The sequence below is a fragment of the Tachyglossus aculeatus genome, chromosome 21 (genome assembly GCF_015852505.1).
Source record: "Tachyglossus aculeatus isolate mTacAcu1 chromosome 21, mTacAcu1.pri, whole genome shotgun sequence".
Lineage (NCBI taxonomy): Eukaryota > Metazoa > Chordata > Mammalia > Monotremata > Tachyglossidae > Tachyglossus > Tachyglossus aculeatus.
In genome coordinates this window covers 10592313-10616702 of record NC_052086.1, presented here as the reverse complement: position 1 = coordinate 10616702, position 24390 = coordinate 10592313, and the positions used below count along the sequence as shown (strand labels likewise).

The following is a 24390-nucleotide window of genomic DNA, read 5'->3' as shown; positions in this document are numbered from 1 at the left end:
GAAAGAGCCCGGGCTTTGGAGTCAGCGGTCATGGGTTCAAATCCTGGCTCTGCCAATTGTCAGCTCTGTGACTTTGGGCAAGTCACTTCTCTGTGCCTCAGTTACCTCACCTGTATAATGGGGATGAAGACTGTGAGCCCCCCGTGGGACAACCTGATCACCTTGTAACTCCCCAGCACTTAGAGCACATTATTTGCACATAGTAAGCGCTTAATAAATGTCATCACTATTAAAGGGAGCAAGTCAGGGCAGAAGGGAGTGGCCCAGGGCAATCATTATGACCCAAAAAGCTTTGTCTTCCTCTCGGCCTAGTCAGTCTTCCTTCCCCCCAGCCCCATCTCACCGCGGCGCCACTGTTGAGCGGGATTTGCAGGAGAGGGTCCCGAAGGGACAGGGATAAACTGGATCCCCAAAAGCTAGGGAACGGGGTTCACGATGACCTGCCCCCTTGGCCGGGCACAACGTTTATCCACCCCGGTGGGAGGTCAGTGGGCATCAGCAGCAAGTGACCGGCCAGGGCAGAGGGGGTTGCAGCTCCTCGAAGCCAGGATTCATCCGGGGGTGCGGGATCAGAGCGGGGAAGGGCACCCTGGGGGTCCTGGGGTGCAGGAGCCATCCAGGTGGGGGCCCGGGATAGCTTGCCATCTTTCTCTTGGGAACCCAGATCTGGACAGGATCCCCCAGGGAGACCCTCCGACAGCGGTGGACTGAATCCCCCTTTACAGACCTGGGGATTCTCGGAGCGAGAGGCGGCGGGCGGGGTGTCTCGGAGCCAGCCTTTGCCCCCCGGGCCCGGAGGGTGCGTGTCAGGGATTGGCCTGGATACCCAAGTGTGGGCACATCCCTCACCGGGCCCCCCCGACACCTTCACTGACCTCCCCCCTCTCACCCACCTGCCCAACTCCCAGGTCTCCAAGACGGACCCGTCCCCAAAGAGGGAGATCCCCACCATGATCCTGTTCAACGTGGTGTTCGCCTTACGGGTAAGGGGTCGAGGTGGTGGTCCCGTGTGAGGAGGGGGGCGGTGGGGAGGGGGCAGGGGGCACGGGGGAGGGACGGGGGACACTTTCTGGCCTCTGGGAATTGGAAAGTGCCAATCATTCAGTCAGCAGCTTGTATCTGACTCAACGTCTAGGCGGTCCTAGGAGACGAAAAGACGATCCCGCTTCCCTCTAGACCAGAAGCTCCTTTTTTTTCCCCCCCCTTCTTTTTGTTTTTTTGGTATTTGTTAGGGTAGGTACAAGAGAATCACGTCCCACGTGGGGCTCCCAGTCTAAATAGGAGAGAACAGGGATCGAATCCCCATTTTGCAGGTGAGGGAACTGAGGCACAGAAAAGTGAAGCGACTCACCCTGGATCAGAGCGTGCAGAACGCTATACTAAGTGTTTCTATGTAATGGCATTTATTAAGCAGTTACTATGTGCAGAGCACTGTCCTAAGCGCTGGGGAGGTTAAAAGGTGATCAGGTTGTCCCACAGGAGGTGCGTGGCAGAGCCTGGGGTGAGAACCCAGGTCCCCGGACTCCTATGCCCAGGCTCCTTCCACTAGTCAGTCGGTCAGTCGTATTTATTGAGCGCTCTCGAGAAGCAGCGTGGATCAGTGGCTAGAGCCCGAGCCTGGGAATCAGAAGGTCATAGGTTCGAATCCCAGCCCCGCCACTTGTCTGCTGATATTGCTGAATTCGACTTCCCCAGCGCTAAGCGTTCAGTAAATACGACCGAAGGAATGAATGCTGTGTGACCTTAGGTAAGTCACTTCACTTTTCGGTGCCTCAGTTGCCTCATCTGTAAAATGGGGATTGAGACTGTGAGCCCCATGTGGGACAGGGACTGTGACCAACTTAATTTGCTTGTATCCACCCCAGCACTTTGTCGGGCATGTAATAAGTGCTTAAAAAATGCTGTTTTTATTACTATTACTGTGTGCAGAGCGCTATACTAAGTGTTTTTAGGTAATGGCATTTATTAAGCACTTACTATGTGCAGAGCACTGTTCTAAGTGCTGGGGAGGTTACAAGGTGATCAGGTTGTCCCCCGTGGGGCTCACAGTCTTAATCCCCAGTTGACAGATGAGGTAAACTGAGGCACACTGAGGCACAGAGAAGCTGACTTGCCCAAAGTCACACAGCTGACAATTGGCAGAGCCTGGATTTGAACCCATGACCTCTGACTCCAAAGCCCAGGCTCATTCCACTGAGCCACGAGTACAATATAATATGGTCCTTGTTAAGTGCTTGCTTGGTGCCGAGCACTGTTCTAAACACTGGAGTAGAAACATCTGTTAGACTGTGAGCCCACTGTTGGGTAGGGACTGTCTCTATATGTTGCCAACTTGTATCATCATCATCAATTGTATTTACTGAGCGCTTACTGTGTGCAGAGCACTGTACTAAGCGCTTGGGAAGTACAAGCTGGCAACGTTTAGAGACAGTCCCTACCCAACAGTGGGCTCACAGTCCAAAAGTGTACTTCCCAAGCGCTTAGTACAGTGCTCAATAAATACGATTGATTGATTGATGTTGGTGAATTTGGGCCCAGACCCTGTCCTACAAGGGGCTCACGCTCTTCATCCCCATTTTACAGATGAGGTAACTGAGGCACCGGGAAATGAAGCGACCGGCCCAGGGTCACACAGCAGACGTGTGGCGGAGCCGGGATCAGAACCCAAGTCCTTCCGTCTCCCAGGTCCGGGCTCTAGCCACTGAGCTGCTTCTCTGAACAGACACTCCCGGCCCACAGGGAGCGGACGGTCTAGAGGGGGAGACGGACGTTGCTTCTGGAAGTGGCGTGAAACAGCTGAAGAAGGAATTGAGTTAACCAATTAAATAAATGAAAGCTGAGGTGAAGCCGCTGGGTTTTCTGTAGGGGCCGGGCCGGGCTGGGCCGCCGATAACAAGGAGCCCCTCCCGGGGCAGGGGCGCCCATGCCGCAATCGGCCCCGTCCGGCTTTTGGGCCCTCCTGGGCACCCCCCCAGGGAGAGTGACTCAGCTAAAGAACCCAGAAATGCTGAGTCACGGGTCGGCCCGGCTATCTGGGGTCCGGCCCGCCCCCCCACAGCAGGCCGCGGGCGTCACCCCACCCGGCACCATCATCATCATCATCATCAATCGTATTTATTGAGCGCTTACTGTGTGCAGAGCACTGGACTAAGCGCTTGGGAAGTACAAGTTGGTAACATATAGATATACATATAGATATATGTTTATCTATATATAGATATACATATATCTATATGTGTATATATATGCATACATATATGTGTATACATATATATACACACATATAGATATGTGTGTATCTATATATAGATATACATATATCTATATGTGTATATATACACATATATATGTATACATATATATATGTATACATATGCACACACATAGATACATGTATACATGTATACACATGTATCTATATGTGTGTATATATATGCATACATATATATATATGTATACATATATATATATACATATAGATATATGTGTATCTATATATAGATATACATATACATTTACCCCCCGCATCTTACCTCCTTCCCTTCCCCACAGCACCTGTATATATGTATATATGTTTGTACATATTTATTACTCTATTTATTTTACTTGTACATATCTATTCTATTTTATTTTGTTGGTATGTTTGGTTTTGTTCTCTGTCTCCCCCTTCTAGACTGTGAGCCCGCTGTTGGGTAGGGACCGTCTCTATATGTTGCCAGCTTGGACTTCCCAAGCGCTTAGTCCAGTGCTCTGCACACAGTAAGCGCTCAGTAAATACGATTGATTGATTGATTGATATAGAGACAGTCCCTACCCAGCAGTGGGCTCACAGTCTAAAAGGGGGAGACAGAGAACAAAACCAAACATACTAACAAAATAAAATAAATAGAATAGATATGTACAAGTAAAATAAATAAATAAATAGAGTAATAAATATGTACAAACATATATACATATATACAGGTGCTGTGGGGAAGGGAAGGAGGTAAGATGCGGGGGTTGGAGAGGGGGACGAGGGGGAGAGGAAGGAAGGGGCTCCTCAACGGGGCCCTGGGACGGGACGGATAGCGGAGCCCGGGAGGTGGGGAACGGAATGGACGGATCCCAAGCCTGGCGGTCTGAGGACCAGGGTTCTCATCCCGGCTCCGCCACTTGTCCGCTGGCTGGCCTTGGGCGAGTCGCCTCACTTCCGAGCCTCAGTTCCCTCCTCTGTAAAATGGGGATTAAGATTGTGTGCCCTGTGTGGAACAGGGACTGTGTCCAAGCTGATTAGCTTGTACCTGAAGCAGCGTGGCTCAGTGGAAAGAGCCCGGGCTTTGGAGTCAGAGGTCATGGGTTCAAATCCCGGCTCTGCCAACTGTCCGCTGGGTGACTTGGGGCAAGTCACTTCACTTCTCTGTGCCTCAGTTACTCACTGTTGGGTAGGGACTGTCTCTATATGTTGCCAACTTGTACTTCCCAAGCGCTTAGTACAGTGCTCTGCACACAGTAAGCGCTCAATAAATACGATTGATGATGATGATCTGTAAAATGGGGATTAAAACTGTGAGCCCCCTGATCACCTTGTAACCTCCCCAGCGCTTAGAACCGTGCTTTGCACATAGTAAGCGCTTAACAAATACCATCATTATTATGACCTACCCCAGTTCTCGGCATTCATTTATTGTCATATTTATTAAGCGCTTACTGTGTGCAGAGCACTGTACCAAGCTCTTGGGAAAGCATAATACAGCGATAAAGAGAGACCGTCCCTGCCCACAACGAGCTCACAGTCCAGAAGGGTGGAGACAGACATCGATACAAATAAACCGACATCAGTACAAATAAATAAAATCACAGATATATACATAAGTATATACTCTATTAATTTTATTACTCTATTTTATTTGTACATATTTATTCTATTTATTTTATCTTGTTAATATGTTCTGTTTTGTTCTCTTTCTCCCCCTTCTAGTGAGCCCACTGTTGGGTAGGGACCGTCTCTATGTGTTGCCAGCTTGTGCTTCCCAAGCGCTTAGTACAGTGCTCTGCACACAATAAGCGCTCAATAAATACGATTGAATGAACGAATAAGTGCTGTGGGGCTGGTTGGGGGGCGGGAAGAGCGAAGGGAGCCTCCATCCGTGATTCCCCCCCAGTGACCCAGCACAGACGTGCGTCTCCGGATCTGCCTTACCCCCCTGGTACCCACTGGTGTTTCCCCAGCTTGACACAATCTCTCTCCCTGTCTGGTCTCCCCTTCCTCCTCATCTCCCTGCGCTCTCCCGCAGGCCAACGCGGATCCGTCGGTGATCAGCTGCCTTCACAACCTGTCTCGGCGCATCGCCATAGTGCTGCAGCACGAGGAACGGCGCTGCCAGTACCTCAGCAGGGAGGCCAAGCTGATCCTGGCCATCCAGGATGAAGTGTCCGCCATGGCGGAAAGTGAGTCCGGCTCCGTCCCCCTCACCGCGCCCTCAGGGGCCCGCGGACACAGCCCGGGGCACTGGGAATCCAGCAGATTCTGCCCCTGGCCTCCTAGGGCACCTCGACCTCTCTGGGCCTCAGTCTTCCCACAGGGATAAGATCGATTGGGAGCCCCTGATGGGGCAGGGATTGGCTCCGATGTCATAACCGTGTGCCCACCGCAGGGTCTTACAGAGCCTCATAAGTGCTGTGATTATCGTCACTGTCATCATCGTTATTGTTCAGTCCAGTTGTGGGAAGGCCGGGGCTGCAGCTGGCAGACCCCCTGCCCGGGGCCTGAGGCTGCCCGTGCCCGTTGGGGTCCCGGGTGGGTTGAGGGGGAGGAGGGGAGGTCAGAGACGTGTGTAGGGGCAGAGACACCTGGTCCCCACCCCGGCTCTGGCAGGGAAGAGCACGGAGAGTCCCGACGTCGGCTTGTCTTCATCCTCCCCAGCAGGCGAAGGGCCCCAGTCCCCGTTCCTTCACATCCTGCCCAAATGCAAGCTGGCCCGGGACCTCAAGGAGGCCTACGACAGGTACGCCCTCCGGCCTCATGATCACAACCGGGGGATTTGGGAAGCGCCGACCCTGCGCCCGGTGCTGTGGGTAGGCACAAGAGAATCGGGTCGGACGCAGTCCCTGGCCCGTACCACACTCACAACCTAAAGGGGAGCGACAGCGGGGATTGAATCCCCATTTTGCAGGTGAGGAAACTGTGGCCCAGGGAAATTAAGTGACGTGACCAAGGCCACCCAGCAGGCAAATGGCTGCGGCAGGCCTGCTCCACCCCAGCAAGGCCTTCCCGTATTTTATGGTGAATCACGAGGGGGCTTGAGATCCCCCAAACGGGTCGGGTGTCTGACGGCAGACTGTTGGGCGCTGCAACCGGCTAGCTGGGTAGCGTCGCCTACAGCACTTAATAATAATAATAATAATAATAATAATAATAATGATAATGGCATTTATTAAGTGCTTAATAATACATATCTATTCTATTTATTTTATTTTGTTAGTATGTTTGGTTTTGTTCTCTCCCCCTTTTAGACTGTGAGCCCACTGTTGGGTAGGGACTGTCTCTATATGTTGCCAATTTGTACTTCCCAAGTGCTTAGTACAGTGCTCTGCACATAGTAAGCGCTCAGTAAATACGATTGATGATGATGATGATGATGCTTACTATGTGCAAAGCACCGTTCTAAGTGCTAGGGAGGTTACAGGGTGATCAGGTTGTCCCACAGGGGGCTCACAGTCTTCAGCCCCATTTTCCAGATGAGGTAACTGAGGCCCAGGGAAGCCAAGTGACTTGCCCAAAGTCACCCAGCTGACAATTGGCAGAGTCTTTCCACTGAGCCACGCCGCTTCTCCTGCTTCTTCTACGGACACTTGTTTAGATGAATGTCAGTGTCTCCTTCTAAACCGTCAGCTCGTGGTGGGCAGGGAACGTGTCCACCAACTCTGTGGTATTGTGCTCTCCCGAGCGCTTAGTCCAAGGCTTTGCACACAGGGAGCGTCCAATAAATAGCACTAATTGCCTAATTAGGGATCCCCGTGGTTTGCAGGTGCGGGGCGCCCTCTAGTGGGAAGAGGGGGTAGTGCCACAGCCCAGGCTCCGGACACTTTCATTCATTCATTCATTCAATCGTATTTATTGAGCGCTTACTGTGTGCAGAGCACTGTACTAAGCGCTTGGGAAGTACAAGACGGCATTCATTCATTCAGTCGTATTAATTGAGCGCTTACTGTGTGCAGAGCACCGTACTAAGTGCTTGGAAAGTACAATTCGGCAACAGATAGAGGCAATCCCTACCCAACAACGGGCTCACAGTCTAGAAGGGGGAGACAGACAACAAATCAAAACTAGTAGACAGGTGTCAATACCATCGCCATGGATAAATAGAATTGTGGATATATACACATCATTAATAAAATAGAGTAATGAATGTGTACAAATATACACAAGAGCTGTGGGGAGGGGAAGGGGGTAGGGCAGAGGGAGGGAGTAGGGGAGGTGGGGAGAAGATAGTGTTTTACAAGCACAAGGCAGCGTTGGGGTGAATCATGGAGGTGGGGGGGGTGCAGGGTCTCCCCTATTGTTTCCAGTTTCCCTTCCCCAAGTGTTCATACTCCTGGTTGCTGAAAGAACAGCAGATCAAGACAGACACCATGTCAAACCCCCACCCGGGTATGGCAATAATTGGGGTATTTATTCAGTGCTTACTATGTGCCCAGCACTAGTTGGGGTGAATCATGGAGGTGGGGCTGGGGTGCAGGGTCTCCCCTGTTGTTTCCAGTTTCCCTTCCCCAAGTGTTCATACTCCTGGTTGCTGAAAGAACAGCAGATCAAGATAGACACCATGTCAAACCCCCACCCGGGTATGGCAGTAATTGGGGTATTTATTCAGTGCTTACTATGTGCCCAGCACTATACTAAGCCCTGGGGTAGATGCAAGATCTTCAGGGCCCACAGGGGGCTCACAGTCTAAATAGGAGGGAGAACAGATATTGAATCCCCATTTTGCCGAGGAGGGAACCGAGGCAAAGAGATGTAAAGGGAGTTGCCCAAGATCACGCAGCAGACAGGTGGCGGAGCCGGGATTAGAACCCAGGTCCTCTGACTTTCGGGCCCAGGCTCTTTCCACTTCTCAGTATTCTTCCCCGGTGCTTAGTACGGTGCTCTGCACACAGTCAGCACTTGGTAAACACTTTACTTCAACTATTGCTATCAAGATGCCTGAGTTGGCAAAATCTTTGCTTGCCCCTGAAGGCAAGGCACTTGTTTTCTTGAGTCCACTTTCCTCGCCATATTTACCGGGTAAACCTCCCCTTCCTGCCTTTCGGTGGTAACCTCCTTGAGGGCAGGGTTGGCATCTTTTATTTCTCTCGAGCTCTCGTCCCCCATCAGCAGGCACTGATCTGCCCCGGAGCTCCACCTCTCTCCACCCGGAGCAAGTCAGTCAGTGAAGTGTAGTTACTGAGCGCTTACTACGTGTGCAGAGCACTGTACTAAGGGCTTGGGAGAGTACAATACGACAATAAACACACATTCCCTGCCCACAATGAGCTTACAGTCTAGAGGGGGAGACAGACTAATATAAATAAATTACAGATGTGGATTTAAGTGTTGTGGGGCTGGGATGGGGGGCAGAAGAAAGGGAGCGAGTCGGGGTGATGCAGAAGGGACTGGGAGAAGAGGAAAGGAGAGCTTAATCAGGGAAGACCTCGCAGAGGAGATGGGCCTTCAGTAAGGGTTCAAAGAGGGGGATTGTCATTGTCTGTTGGGGCAGGGTCCGAGCGGTAGCCCCCCATTAGCAGCAGGGTTGGGGTGGCCACCAGGATGGATTGGTGCCCGGGTGTTCTTGGTCACCCCGCTTAGTGCCTTCCAGGGCTTGTTTTTTTCTGACCTGATGACTGGGTACTGACCCCAGCGCTTAGTATGGTGTGTGGCACCAAGTAGACACTTGACAAAGACAGTAAATATTTTCCGCAGTCGGGGAAGCATACCCGGTCCGGGATGGTCATCCCTCCCGCCAGGAGCCACCGGAGAGGGAGAACAGAGATTGAATCCCCACTGTGGCCCCTGGAGGGACCCCCAGGCCGACACGGGGCCGGCCACTGGCAGGGGGCAGCGGGGTCAGGGGCATCGTGGGACTCTGAAACTCCGTCCTCTGACCGCTGTGGATCGCCCCCTCTCCCCTGCCTCTCCCCCTGATGGCTGGCCGGGCACCCCCACACCCCCAGCCATTCACTGGCCCCAATTTGCTCCGATCTCAGGCTCCGGGAGGAGACAAAGGTCCGCCTGTCCCTCTCTGGCTTCCGGGCGCGATGAAATCAGATCCACAGGACACACGGCCTTTGTTTGTCAGAGCCCGGAAATGACCCTCCCCGCCTCCTGCACCCCCAAACCGCCAGCCCCGGACCCTCCGGGGAAGCATCCGCCTGGCACGGGTGGCGGGGAGCTCTGAGAGGGGGTCCTAAGCCGGCCCACTCAGAGGACCGGGAACAAGGCGGACTCTGGGGCTGACAGGAGCCAAAGTTTCCACGACCCTCAGCGCAGCAACCCTGGGTGGTGGCTGTGCATGTCCATCCAAACAGGCCACCCTGAGGACAGCTCTATCCACTAGAGTGGCCAACTAGTCGGCTGGTCGGGAGGGCCGTCAAGAGCTGTGGGAGTGACTATCTAAGTGCTTGAAAAGCAGTGTGGCCTAGTGAAAAGAGCCCAGGTAGGCGAGGACCTTGGTTCTCATTCCAGCTCCGCCACTCGTCTGCTGGGCGACCTTGGACAAGTCTCTTAACTTCTCTGGGCCCCAGTGACCTCATCTGAGGTCACTGTGAACCCGTGTGGGACAAGAACAGTGTCCAATTTGATTAGCTTGTATGTACCAAGCGCTTAGTACCGTGCCTGGCACATAGTAAGTGCTTAACAAATGCCATTTAAAAAAGTGCTTAGGTGATGCTGAAGTGGCTGTAGGGAGAGATAGATGGATTAGCAAGGTGGCTTAGTGGAAAGAGCCCGGGCTTGGGCATCAGAGGACGTGGGTTCAAATCCCAGCTCCGCCTCTTGTCTGCTGTGTGACCTTGGGCAAGCCATGTAACTTCTCTGTGCCTCAGTTACCTCATCTGTAAAACGGGGATTAAGATTGTGAGCCCCACATGGGACGACCTGATTACCTTGTATCTACCCCAGCGCTTAAAACAGTGCTTGGCACATAGTAAGAGCTTAACAAATACCATTATAATAATAATCAGGGGGAGATATGATTTCTGGAGGGCTTTGAATCAGTCAATCAGTGGAATTTATTGAGCACTTACTGTGTGCTAAGTGTACCAAGTGCTAGGGAGAGTACAATATAATAGATTTGGTAGACATGTTCTCTGCCCAAAAGGAATTTCCAGTCTAGAGGGAAAGATCGGCATTCATATGAATAAATAAATGACGGATATGGGCATAAGTGATGTGAAGCTAAGGGTGGACTGAATACGGGGTGAAAATCCAAGTGCAAGGGTGATGCAGAAGGGGGGAGTAGAGGAAATGAGGGTAAATCGAGGAAGCCCTTTGGAGGAGGTGTACCTTCAGTTAAGTGAGGCTCTGAAGGTGGGGAGTGGGATCGTCTGTGAGATAGGAAGTGGGAGGGCATTCCGGGCCAGAGACAGGACGTGGATGAGGGGGTCAGTGGTGAGATAGATGAGCTCGAGGTACAGTGAGTAGGTTGGCATTAGAGGAGGGGAGTGTCTCGGCCAGGTTGGTGTAGGAGAGGGCGAGGGGATGGACGGCTTTAAACCCGATGGTCTGATGCGGAGCTGGTAGCGTGGAAGTCTGTCGGAAGTGAAGGGGGAGGCAACTCCGGGAGGGGAGCGGGGAGGTGAGCGAGTGTCGACGGCAGGAGGGAGATGAGAGATGAGAGGCCCGGCGAGTAAGGTTGGATGGCCAGGAATGAAGAGCTGCGTTGGCGGTATAGCGGTTAGCGTAGCCGCCTGCCCAGCAGTTGACCCTGGTTCGTTTCCCAGCCAACGCGAGTTGAAGTCCTTCCCCTCTAGTATGTAAGCTCTTTGTGGGTAGGGAGTACATCCGTTTATTGTTGTAGTGTACTCTCCCAAGTGCTTAGTGCAGTGCTCTGCACACAGTAAGCGCTCAGTAAATAAATAAATCGAATGAATGAATGAAAAGAGCTGGGGCGCAGCGTGAGAGGAGAGCAGGGGGAGAGCGGTTGGAGGGCCAGAAAGGCGATAGTGAGGGGAGGTGTGACCGAGGAAGGGGGCGGGCACAGAGGGGCGGGACTGGGGTCCCGGACGGAGGGCCGACTGTGGGCTTCTTGTCTCCCCAGCCTGTGCAGTACCGGCGTGGTCCGGCTTCACATCAACAGCTGGCTGGAGGTCAGCTTCTGTCTCCCGCACAAGATCCACTACGTGGCCGCCAACTCCATCCCTCCCGAGGCCATCGAGAAGAGCCTGAAGGCCATCCGGTAACGGTGCCGCCCTGGCTCCACAGGTGGCATGCTGCCCTGACCTGGCAAGGGTCCGCTACGGCTAGGAGAAACGCTCTCCTGCCTCCGAGGATCTGACAGTCTAGCAGGAGGAGAGAGACGACTCCAAACTCTTAATCAGTCGATCGATCGATCAGTAGCCCTTCTTGAGTTCATCTGTGTGCGGAGCACTGCGCTGAACACTGGAGGCAGTCCAGTTGAGTGAGGAGACACGTGTTCTCCCGCAAGGAGCTGACAGTCTAACACTAATAATGATGGCATTTATTAAGCGCTTACTATGTGCAAAGCACTGTTTTAAGCGCTGGGGAGGTTACAAGGTAATCAGGTTGTCCCATGGGGGGCTCACAGTCTTAATCCCCATTTTCAGATGAGGTAACTGAGGCCCAGAGAAGTGACTTGCCCAAAGTCACACAGCTGACAATTGGTGGAGCTGGGATTTGAACCCATGACCTCTGACTCCAAAGCCTGTGCTCTTTCCACTGAGCCATGCTGCTTCAGAGAAGACACAAAGTAATCCATCAATCTACAGCCCATACTGAACGCCTTCGGTGTGCAGAGCGCTGCGCTGAGCATTGGGGAGAGTCCAATTGAGGAGGAGACACAGTCATCATCATCAATCGTCATCAATCGTATTTATTGAGCTCTTACTGTGTGCAGAGCACTGTACTAAGCGCTTGGGAAGTACAAGTTGGCCAGAGGAGCTGACAGTCTAGCGGGGGCCGGGAGTGAACGTCGGACCCAAAGTAATCAACCGGTCGATCGGTGGTATTTATTGCGCTCTTACTGTGTGCGGAGCACTGAACCGAGTGTGTGGGAGAGTCCGATACGACAGAGTTGGTAGCCACAGTCCCTGCCCTCAAGGAGCGGCCAGTCCAGAAAGGCCCACAGTTTCAGCGGGAAGAAGCGGGGAGCCCGGGGGCGGGCGGGGATTGGTGGTCCGGGCTTTCTGCGGATGGCCGTCCCTCGGAGGCGGGCGGAGGGGCCTCGGGGTGACCAGCGGCTCGGCCCGCGGGCCGTCCCGCAGACCGTACCACGCGCTGCTGCTGCTGAGCGACGAGGCGTCTCTGCTGGGCGAGCTCCCGGTGGACTGCTCCCCGGCCCTCGTCCGCGTCGTCAAGACGGCCTCAGCCGTGAAGAACCTGCAGCAGCTGGCTCAGGACGCGGACCTGGCTCTGCTCCAGGTGCGGGACCGGCGGGCGGGCGGGGGGACCCGGAGGTGGGACCCCGGGGCCCGCGGCCTCCCCGCTTCCACCCTCCCTCGGCCCAGCAGCGGGATGTTTTGGGCGCCAGCTGGGTCAGACTTCATTTATTCATTCAGCCGTATTTATTGAGCCCTTACTGTGTGCAGAGCACTGTACTAAGCGCTTGGGAGAGGACGATAAAACAGTATAACCGACACATTCCCAGCCCACAATAAGCTTGCGGTCTAGAGTTGGGGAGACTTCCGAACTGGGTGCCCACTGTGCGCACAGCGTGCGGAAGAGGGTAAGAGATTTGCTCGACTAGATCGGTGCCTTCAACCAGCTTTCGGTCGAGAAACAGAGTAGCGTAGTGGAAAGAGTCCAGGCCTGGGAATCAGAAGGGCGTGGGTTCTAATCCTGACTCCGCCACTCATCTGCTGTTTGGCCTTGGGACAGTCACTTCACTTCTCTGGGCCTCATCTGGAAAATGGGGATGATGATTGTGAGCCCCATGCAGGACAGGAACTGTGTCCAACACAATTTGCTTGTTACCATCATCATCAGTCGTATTTATTGAGCACTTACTGTGTGCAGAGTACTGTACTAAGCGCTTGGGAAGTACAAATTGGCAGCATATACCACCCCAACACTTAGTACAGTGCCTGGCATACAGTAAGCCTTAACAAATGCCATCATCATTATTTTTAGTATTAGATACTGTAATAGTACGTACCCCAGTGCTTAGTACAGTGCCTGGCTCATAATAGTCGCTTAACAAATACCATTTAAACTGCAGATAATAATAATTGTGGTATTGGTTAAGCATTTACTATGTGCCAGGCACTATTCTAAGAACTGAGGTAGATACAGGATAATCAGTTTGGACACAATCTCTGTCCTAGATGGGGCTCACAGTCTTAATCCCCATTTTACAGCTGAGGGAACTGAGGGACTGAGAAGTTAAATGTGACTTGCCCAAGGTCACGCAGCAGGCAAGTGGTGGAGCCGGGACTAGAACCCAGGTCCTTCAGAGTCCCCGGGCCCTGCTCTAGCCACTAGGCCTCACTGCTCCTCTAGCTCCTGAAGTGATGGGGTATGTGAGGTATGTCTGTAAGTGCCACTTGAGACTGAGAGCTTCAGTGCTTGGGTGCTGCAGAAGTGTTGAAGTGCCAGTTAGGGGAGAAGAGAGATTTAATCGGGGAAGGGGGCCCCTTCTCGGAGATGTGACGACAGAAGGGCTTTAAAAGGGGGAAGGGGTGGGGGTAGGCTGGACGAGGGGGAGGTGGGCAGTAAGAGAGACGGGAGAAGGGCCCACTGAGTAGGTTGGCTTGTGAGGAATGAAGGGAGAGTGCCGACGGTCAGGAGTTTGTTGTCGGAGCAGAGGGGAGGGGGCGGCTACCGGAGGTTTTCGAGGAGTGGAGAGACAGGTTCTGAATTCAAACTCAGGACCTCCGCATCCCAGAGCACCACCCCTGCCATGCCCCAGCCCCTTATCTTGGCCTCCCAGGATCCTCTCTGACGTCCACCTTGTCCGATTCTGGGCCCACATCCCCAATCCCTCTGGTCTGCTGTGAACCAAGGCCCCTCGGACAGCCCCCGCTCGGGGAGGGGGATGAGCCCCGGGCTTCTGCCGGCCCACTCCGATCCCCTGCGAGCCGCCAAGCCCCTCATCTGCCACGGGGAGGGCCCTGCCGGGCAGGGGAGAGAGTCGGACAGGGGCCGGACAGGGATCTTCCTGGTCAGGTTAGGGTGGGGAGGTGGGGGTCCGGGGTCCGGGATGGTGGGGAAGGTCTGAGGCGTGCAGAAGGCCGCGAAGGGCTGGGAACACGGGGTGGGGGAGGGCAGGCAGGGCACCAATGGGCAAGGTGTCCCTCTCCAGCAGTCCCTCGGCAAGCAGGTCTGGGAGGGCCGCCCTTCGTCCTGCCTGTCGGTCAGCCTGCCCGTCTGTAAGACCGGCTCCCCACGCCTGGACGTGTCCGAGCTCGTGGTCCCCAGAAGCGGCACTGAATCAGAACCAGGCGGGGCAGCCCCCCACGTCCCCGGCCAATGGGTCTGGGGCCCGGGCTCCCCGGACGCCTCACCCCACTGTGGCACTTTGGGGGCACTTTGCAAGCTCCCCCCTCCCCACCTACAACCAAGAAAGATGGGGGCAGGGTGGTACCCACACAGGGTCCGGCTGACCTAGTAGAAAGAACCCAGGCCTGGGAATCGGGTCCTGGGTTCTAATTCTGGTTCTGCCATTAGCCTGTTGCATGTCCCTGGGCAAGCCACTCAATTCTGGGCCTTAGTTTCCTCCTCTACAGAGTGGTGATTAGATGCCCCTCTTCCTCCCCCTTAGATTCTGAGCCCCGCATGGAAAAGGGACTGTGTCCCATCCAATTCTCTTGTGTCTACCACAGTGCTTGGCACAGAAGGAGGGGCTAATGAATACCACCGTTAGTATCATTATTATTGTTATTACTAAGGGTCGGATTCCCGGGGCCGTCTGACGGGGCGCGCGGGCCCCAGGCGCCCCTTCCCCCCAGGTGGCATGGGGCCGAGGGAGGGCCGCCCTCCCACCCAGGCGATCTTCTCGGGAGCGGATTTCCCTGGAGCCTCTCCCACGCCCTCCGACCCCATCTCCCCCAGACCCTCCTGGGCCCTCCCCATCCCAGGCCACGCCAATGATAATAATAATAATAGTTATTATGGTATCTGTTATGCGCTTACTATGTGCCAGGCACTGTTCTAAGCGCTGGGAATCAGGTAATCAGGTTGATGGCCTCCCGGCAGGTGTTCCAGCTGGCTGCGCATCTGGTGTACTGGGGGAAGGCAATCATCATCTACCCGCTGTGTGAGAACAACGTGTACAGGCTGTCTCCCCATGCCAGCGTCTGCCTGTGAGGGTTCGCGCCGGGCTGGGAAGTGGGCATGGGATCTTGGGGGGCAGGGGGGTCGGCGGGTCCTGGGGGCGGGGTGGGATAGAGCAGCCGACTCCCACCATGCCCGCCTGGCCCCGGGCTCTCTGACCTGAGGCTGGGCAGCAGTCAGTCACCTTTATTGAGCGCTTACTGTGGGCAGAGCACTGTACTCGGCGCTTGGGAGAGGATGATATAACAGACACATTCCCTGCTCACCCTGGAGAGAGCCCCAGGGTGCCCTGTGTGCAGAGCACTGTACTAAACTTTGGGAAAGAATACACAGGCGTGGGATTCCCGGGGACACGCTGAACCACCCCAAAGCCGCTTGTATCTGTCTGGCCGGTTAGGGCATCGTCAAAGACCTGGCTGCCAGCCGTGCCCTCCTCATGCCCGGGGCTGTGTGGCCTCGGGCAAGCGGTTAGCCCTTTCTGAGTCTGCCTTGGTGACCTACAGCTAGCTGCTTAACCTCTGGCCCGTGGTTGCGCGGCCTGGGGCAAGCCGTTTGCCCTCTCTGAACCCGCCTGGGTTGTGTCTACGCCACAGCAGCTTGGCTTAAGCCGGAGCGGGTACCCTCCTTTCCTACCCTTCTTGGTCCGCCCAGCTCGTGACTCGGTCTCGTCCGGGAGCCCCGGGCCCCAGGGAGGAAGTGGGCACGTCCCCCGGGTCCCTAACCTGGCGGGCGTCCTGGGCGCTGTTGCCCCCCGTGCCATCCTCTCGTTGTCCCGCAGGTACTCCCCTCTGGCCCGACAGTTTTCCAGCCGGTTCCCCGGCCACGACCTGCCGTCCGTCCTGGCCAAGTTCTCCCTGCCGGTATCGCTGTCGGAATTCAAGAACCCGCTGGCACCCCCGCTGCAGGAGGTGAGTGGCGGGGACAGGCCCACCGACCCCCTCGGCCGCCCGACCGCCGCAGGTCTCGGCCGAAGGCACGGCCCCAGGGGCTCAGGGCGGGAGCCGGAACCGGGCTGGACCTTCTGGGAGGCAGAAGGACCCTGGTTCTAATCCTGACTCCCCCACTTGTCTGCTGTGCGACCCTGGGAAAGTCACTTCGCCGCTCTGGGCCTCAGTTCTCTCACTGTAAAACGGAGATGGAGACTTGTGTCTGCCGCAGTGCATGGCCCATAGTAAGCCGTCTAAACTGTAAGCTCGTTACGGGCAGGGAGCGAATCTGCTAATTCTGTTGTATTGTACTCCCCCCGAGCGCTTAGTACAGCACTCTGCACATAGTAAGGGCCCGGTAAATACAATCGATTGATTGATTAAGCGCTTAAGGAGTACCATTAAAAAACAAATCAAAACATATTAAGCTTTTTGGGAAGTACAGCGGTAGCACAAGAAACATCCCCCGTCTGCAAGGAGTCTACACTCTAATCAGTCAACTGGTAGTATTTATTGAACGCCTACTGAGGGTGTAGCCTATTAAACATTTGGGAGAATGCAGTACAGTTGGCGATAGTGATAATTGTGGTTCAGCACTTACTGTGTGCCAAGCCCTGTCCTAAGCACTGGGGTTGGATACAAGAGAATCAGGTCGGGCCCAGCCCCCATCCCATGTGGGGCTCACGGTCCAAGGAGGAGGGAGAACAGGGGTTGAATCCCCATTTTACAGTTGAGGAAAGTGAGGCCCACAGAAGCAAAGTGACTTGCCCAGGCCAGCAGGCAAGTGGCAGAGCCAGGATTAGAACACAGGCCCGGGCTCTTGTTTTTAGACCGTGATCCCTGCCCGCTAGGAGATTACAAACCTGGGGGAGAGAGAGATACTAAAGTAAATTAGAGGTAAGATGGAGAGGCAAACATTAACCTGCAAATGAGTTCATGCTTAGGAAAATAAGTGTCTAAGAGATGGACAAAAATGCTGCAGAAAGTCGTGAATACTGTTTGTTTTTTTATGATATTTGTTAAGCGCTTACTACGTGCCAGACACTGTACGAAGTGTCGGGGTAAAGACAAGCTAATCAGATTGGACACAGTCCCTGTCCCACGTGGGGCTCACAGGCTTAATCCCCGTTTTACAGAGGAGGTAACCGAGGCCCAGAGGAGTTTAAAGGCTTGCCCAAGGTCATGAGTTAAGAACTGAGCTTTGAGGGACCCCCCCAGTCAGGGGGTGTTGGAGAGTCTGTGGTGTCTGTCTCCCCTCCTGCCTCTCCTCTCTCCAAACCGTTGATCGTAATAATGACCGTATGGATTCAGCGCTGACTATGCGCCTAGCACTGTGCTCAACACTGGGGGCCCCCCCAAGATAATCCGATCTGATACAGTTCCTGTCCCTCAGGAGGCTCTTACGCTACAAGTCTCACTCTACAGTATCTAGACTGCAGTCTCACTGTGGGCAGGGAATGTGACTGTTACACCGTTGTAGAATACTCCCCCGAACACTCAGTAGAGTGCTCTGCACATAGTAGGCGCTCAATAAATACGACTGACTGGCTCCCCCTCATCCCCCTCTCCATCCCCCCCACCTTACCTCCTTCCCTTCCCCACAGCACCTGTATATATGTATATATATTTGTACATATTTATTACTCTATTTATTTATTTTACTTGTACATATCTATTCTATTTTATTTTGTAGTATTTTTGGTTTTGTCTCCCCCTTTTAGACTGTGATCCCACTGTTGGGTAGGGACTGTCTCTATATGTTGCCAATTTGTACTTCCCAAGAGCTTAGTACAGTGCTCTGCACACAGTAAGCGCTCAGCAAATACGATCGATGGTGATGATGATGATACAGGGGGAGAGGATCGGTATCTTCTCCCCACTTTCCAGGTGAGGGAAACTGAGGCCCAGAGAGGTTAAGTGGCGTTCCCAGGGTCACACAGCAGGCCGGCGTCACTGAGGGCACAGGTCTTTGCCAGCGTCAGAACTGCCAGCTCGTTGTGGGGAGGGAATGCGTCTGTTTATTGTTCTATGGTACCCTCCCAAGCGCTTAGTAGAGTGCCGTGCACACAGTAAGCGCTCAATCAGTACGATTGAATGAGGAAATGAATCAATCAATCAATGGTATTGAGCGCTTACTGTGTGCAGAGCACTGTGAAGTACACGGCCCGTCCCCCCCGAGCCGGTTGGACCCGGGGAGAAATCCAAGCGAAACCCTCGCACCCCCAAGGGGGCCGGGGCAGCTGAGCCAGGCCCGCCCCCCGCCCACCCCCCCGAGGACCCCTGTTTTCCTATGGGTGGGGCTGCCCCTCCGGCCCACCCGGGCTCCATCTGGCCGTCATCTGGAAAGGAATCGGAAAAACCAGGCTGGAAAGAAAACACCGCCTTCGGCCGGCCGGGCAGGCTTATCGGCGGCCTGGAATACGAGGCTCCAGATAGCGAGGCAGAGACCGCTTTGTGCCCCGTCTCCCCGGCCCCTCCACCCCAGCCACGCTGGGCTCCGCTGCCGCTCTGGCCACTGGCCAGAGTCTCTCCCGGGGTTTGCACGCCTATAGCCGGGGACAGTGGATCACGCACTGTCGCAGGAGGCTGGCAGGGAGAGGAGACTGGGCTGGGCCCTTTCCAGCCGTCAGTCAGTCAATTGCATTTATTGAGCACTTACTGTGCGCAGAGCACTGTACTGGCATTTGGGAGAGTACAATATTATTATTATCATAGTACCTGTTGAGCGCTCACTATGTGCCAAGCACTGGGGTAGATCAGGTTGGACGCAGTCCCTGTTCCACATGGGGCTCACAGTCTTAATCCCCATTTAACCGATGAGGTAACTGAGGCCTGAAGTAGGAAACTGACCTGCCCAAGACCACCCAGCAGACAAGTGGTGGAGCCGGGATTAGAACCCAGGTCCTTCTGATTCCCAGGCCTGTCCTCGCTCCACTAAGCCGCGCTGCTTCCCTCTATCTAAACAGGCACATTCCCTGCCCACAATGATCTTACAGTCTAGAGGGGGAGGAGAGAAGGGTGGGACAACCAGGCCTCGACTCAGTCCATCAGTTGCACTTATTAAGCCCCTCCTGTGTGCAGAGCACTGCGCTAAGCACTTGGGCAAGCACAACAGAACGCGTGGCCTGAACCCTGACCCCCGAGGAGCTTCCAGACGAGCGGACTGAGCCCGGGAGGAATCGGTGGCCCGGGCTATCGTGGGCCCCCGGTGGGGTGCCGAGGGTTGGGTGGTCCGGCTGGACTCCGAGGACACGACCTCCTGGGGTTTCATCATCATCATCAATCGTATTTATTGAGCGCTTACTGTGTGCAGAACACTGTACTAAGCGCTTGGGAAGTACAAGTTGGCAACATATAGAGACAGTCCCTACCCAACAGTGGGCTCACAGTCTAAAAGGGGGAGACAGAGAACAAAACCAAACATACTAACAAAATAAAATAAATAGAATAGATAGGTACAAAGTGTAGATACGTACAAGGTGTCACATGAACGGAGTCAGAACAGCCTCCTCCCTCGCCCCGCTCGGCCCCTCGGGCCTTGGTCTCCGACAGCAGCACCAAAGTGCTGGCGGGAATCCTGTGCCGTCTGCCCTCCCGGACACCCACCCTCAGGGCGTGGGTTGAACAGATCACCCTCTAGATCCTTGTGGGCAGGTAACGAGCCTAGTAACTCTGTTATGTTGTTTTATTTTACTCTCCCAACTGCTTAGTACAGTGTTCTGCACACAGTAAGATTCATTCAATCGTATTTATTGAGCGCTTACTGTGCGCGGAGCACTTTACTAAGCACTTGGAAAGTACAGTTTGGCAACAGATAGAGACAGTCCTACCCAACGTGCTGTCCCCTTTCCATCCCCAACTGTCCCTCCAGTGACCCAGCAAGGCCCAACCAACACCCTTTACTCTCCCCTCTCCATCCCTGACTCTCCCCCAGTGACCCAGCATAGTCATTCCTCCACGAATCTACTCAAATCCCCCAGCACCAGCTGATAATAATAATAATAATAGCATTTATTAAGCGCTTACTATGTGCAAAGCACTGTTCTAAGCGCTGGGGAGGTTACAAGGTGATCAGGTTGTCCCATGGGGGGCTCACAGTCTTCATCCCCATTTGGTGCTTCCAGCTGCACAGCTTCCGATGGGAGTAGATTTCCAATGCTCGCCTCCGCTGAGGCAAAATCCGCTATTAAGCTCCAAGTGTTCAGTCTTACCCCTATTTGTCACTTGAGGAAATTGAGGTCCAGGGAGATTGATTAATTACCCCGAGGTCACTCAGCAGACCCCGGGGCAGAGCTGGGACTAGAACCCGGGTCTCCCGCCTCCCAGATTTGTGCGCTTACCAGTAGGCCCCACTGCCTTTCATGGTCACTGGTGGGACGAGGGCCGCGTCTTGTGCCCGCCGGGGCGTTTATTGGGTGCGGGAGGGTCTGGCCCTGCCCGGTGGCCTGAGTGTGGAGGGCACTGTGGGAACGCCATGGGCGTCTCCCTCTCTCCTGGATTCATTCCCTCCCTATCTGTGATGAGGGTGGGGCCGTCCCTCTCGTCAGAGGGGCCCAGAGGCCTAGGACCAGGGCCTAGACTGTCTCGAGCGATGCCTAGAAGACATCGGTTGGCCTCTGTTCCAAGATCTGCCCCGCCGCTGCCACCCATATGCCCCTGGGCCTGAGAAGAGCGGAACCGAGTGGTTCCCCCCAACCCTGCTACCTGCTGTCCCCTCCTTGGGGACGGGGAACCCAGGCCTGCCGGAATTACCCGGCGCTTAGACCCTAGACACACATGCCGACGGAGGGGCGTGCAAATGATAGGGAACCAATGCCCGGAACACGTCCCAGGGGGCGAGGCTGCATCCCCTGGGGTAGGAGAAAGGTTGCCTGTTGGGATGGGAACGAGGAGGGAGAGGCTGCGCTGTGCCCTCCGTGCCCGGCGGGTGGCCTGAAGTGACCGGGCGGCCCTCGCAGACGCAGCTGATCCAGATGGTGGTGTGGATGCTCCAGCGCCGCCTGCTCGTCCAGCTGCACACCTACGTGTGCCTCATGGTGCCCCCGGCCGAGGAGCCGCCGCCTCCGCCCGGGGCCCGCGATGACGACGTCCCCTTCTCCGCGCGCGGCGGCCGCAGTCTCAGCACCCCCAACGCCCTCAGCTTTGGCTCCCCAAGTATGGCACACCCCACTGTCACTGCACCTTTTCTCCCATCCTCCTCCCTCCCATACTGCCTCCCTCTCCACCCCAACCTCCTCCCTCTCTTTCCCATTGTCCTCCCTCCCAATTCCCTCCTCCTCCTTCTCCATCCCATCCTCCTCCCCCGGCCTCCCAGGAGAGGGGAAAGGTTGAGCCCGTTGGCGTCCCTTCGATCGGCTCTCTTGGCCAGGGCGGGGGCACCCCCAGTCCGATGGGCTCTGGGTCGGGGCCATCACCTCCTGCAGGGAAGTTGGCAGGGCCTAAGTGCCCCTTCCTCCTACACTTTCCTGCTTCGGGCACTGCCGTGAGCGGAGGGACCGAGTCCAGGGCCCTCAGTCTTCCCTTCCTCTCCCAACGGGGCAGGCATCCCAACCTGTCCCAGGGCAGCGGAGGCCACCGGGCCCTAGAGATTCCTTGTCAGGCCGGGCACAAGGGGTCTTCGACAGCTGCCCCGGGGTGGGTGGGGGGGCTCTGCGGGGAGGGCGGGACCCTCAGGTCCCAGGGCAGCCTGAGTCCGAGCCAGCCGTGTCTCCCCCTCCTCCCCGGCCACGTGGCGACGGCGGCAGCCAGCAGCGACGACATGACCCTGACCAGCCCCAGCGTGGAGAACTCGAGCGCCGAGCTGATCCCCAGCGGGGACTCCCCGCTCAACCGGCGGATGACGGAGAGCCTGCTGGCCAGCCTGGCCGAACACGAGCGCGAGGCCATCCTCAGCGTGCCCGCCGCCCAGAGCCCTGAAGACCTGCGCATGTTCGCCAGGTGCCACGCCGCGGAGGGGGGATGGAAGGACGGGGGCCGGGGGTGGGCGTGGACCTGGACGGGGCCTGGGTTTGACCGGGCCAGGGATGGACCGGGCTGAGGGCGAGGATGGGGCTGGGGCTCGGGATGGACAGGGCTTGGAGTGGCCAACGGAAGAGCAGGGCTGGGGATGGACAGAGTTGAGGGCGGGCCCTGGGTGGGCCTGCCTGATGGCCAGATTGGGGGATTGGCCGAGTTAAGGGTGGGCCCAAGGGGTTGTTGGCCTTCCTGAGGGCGAGGCCGGAAGTTGGCCAGGGTGAGGGCAATTGGGTGGGAGACGGAACAGGGCTAAAGGCCAGAACGGGGGTCGGCTCGGTTGAGGGTGGAGCCGGATGCCGTGGGTTCGTGGGTTCTAATGCCATGAGTCAGAAAGTCGTGGGCTCTAATCCTGGCTCCACCACTTGTCCGCTGTGTGGCCTTAGGCAAGGCACTTCACTTCTCCGGGCCTCAGCTCCCCTCATCTGAAAAATGGGGATCGACACTTTGAGCCCCGCACGGGACAGGGACTGTGTCCGACCCGATTTGCTTGTATCCACCTCGGCGCTTCTGACGGTGCCTGGCCCGTAGAAAGCGCTTAACAAATACCACAACTATGATTATTATGTCGGCGGGCCTGAGGGTGAGTCCGGCTGAGGGCGGGGCTGGGATACGGTGTGCCCCGCCCACACTGCCAAGTGGCACCATCCCCTGAGGTGACGGAGAGGCCGCTCGGGGCCACGCTGCCCGCAGGGGGTGGCCGGGCCTATTGGGGCAGGGGTCGCCTCCCAGGGAGCGGGGCACGTGCTTGGGGAGCACGGGGGAGCCCCTCCCCGCCACCCAGCGTCCCGTCTCCCCCGCGGCCCCCAGGCTCCTGCATTACTTCCGTGGCCGCCATCATCTGGAGGAGATCATGTACAACGAGAACGCCCGCCGCTCCCAACTGCTCACCCTCTTCGACAAGTTCCGCAGCGTCCTGGTGGTCACCACCCACGAGGACCCCGTCATCGCCGTCTTCCAGGCCCTGCCCAAGTGAGTGCCCGCCCCGGACCGGCCAGCCGGCGGGCTGAGTCTGGGATTCCGGACCTGGGCCGCCTCTGCCCGTTGACCCGTTCCCCTCCGTGGCTTGTGGTCGGCCTCTGACCATCAGTCGCCATCCTCTTCACAGCCTGCCCCTTCTCGGGGGGGTGCCCCGGGATCCGCGACCCTCTCGGATCCACCGCCACCATGCAAACTGGGCCTGGGCTTCCCCGGGTTGAGGTGCGGAATCCCCTCTCTACCTGCATCCGGAGGGCAGGGGCTCAGAGCCAGGGTTCCCCCAACCCCGCTACGGGAACTGAGCCCCAGGACTTGGGGCGGGGGGGTGAGGGCGAGAAGCCCGCTCGGACTCCCACACAGCTTCAGGGGGCACTGGGTGTCCGCTAAGATAGCCGGGTACTGGGAAGCGGCACGGGAAGGAGGCACCTGGGGAGGGTTGGGCCGAGCTCCGTCAACACCAGAGGGGAAGGGGGGGCTGATCTCTGAAGAGAGGGGTTTGGGGGTGTCAAAGCAGTCAGGGCTCCCCGGGAGGAGAGGACACCTGCTCTTGCCCACATGCCTGGGGAGCTGGGGCCTCCTGCCTCTCCTCCTCCCCCCGGTCAATGGGGGCACACCTTGGGCTGGGGTCCACCAGGCAGTGCAGCCAGCCCGGCTTAACTGGACGGTCACTGCCACCCTCACCAGTGTTTGGGCGACACACCCCAGAGCTGCTCGCAGTGCCCTGCCTCCTGTCCCAAACTGGCCAGACGGCAGGGCCGGGGTGGGGGGGGGGACACACCACAGGCTCCCAGCATTTCCGGTGGGGTGGGCCTGAGGACTGACCCTTTTCCGAGATCCCCCACCTACCCACTGGACTGTCGAATAAAGGACCGTAAGCTCTTTGAAGACAGGGAACGTGTCTGCCAACTCTTGTGTACAGTTCTCTCCTAGCACGGTGCCGTGCACAGAAGAGGTGCTCAATTAATACCACACGGCAGAGCTGAGGGAGTCAGTGTGGTGCCCGGATGAGTGGGT

The 24390-nt window shown here is 56.1% G+C and overlaps 1 protein-coding gene across 3 annotated transcripts in view; it reads left to right on the top strand.

Moving 5' to 3' along the window:
* The window catches only part of NPRL3 (NPR3 like, GATOR1 complex subunit), a 38266-nt gene extending 14357 nt beyond the window's left edge, over window positions 1–23909 (top strand). The window contains exons 5-14 of one of the 3 annotated variants that reach the window (XM_038762948.1): window positions 909–983; window positions 5274–5427; window positions 5906–5984; window positions 11271–11408; window positions 12454–12610; window positions 15383–15489; window positions 16239–16368; window positions 21345–21540; window positions 22131–22323; window positions 23209–23909. In XM_038762948.1, coding sequence (XP_038618876.1) covers window positions 909–983; window positions 5274–5427; window positions 5906–5984; window positions 11271–11408; window positions 12454–12610; window positions 15383–15489; window positions 16239–16368; window positions 21345–21540; window positions 22131–22323; window positions 23209–23374 — 1395 coding nt within the window. In that variant the 3' untranslated portion in view covers window positions 23375–23909. Of the gene's footprint in view, window positions 1–908; window positions 984–5273; window positions 5428–5902; window positions 5985–11270; window positions 11409–12453; window positions 12611–15382; window positions 15490–16238; window positions 16369–21344; window positions 21541–22130; window positions 22324–23208 lie in introns of all 3 variants that reach the window. The other 2 variants (XM_038762947.1, XM_038762949.1) reach the window with 2 other exon arrangements.
* The last annotated feature ends 481 nt before the right edge of the window (window positions 23910–24390 follow it).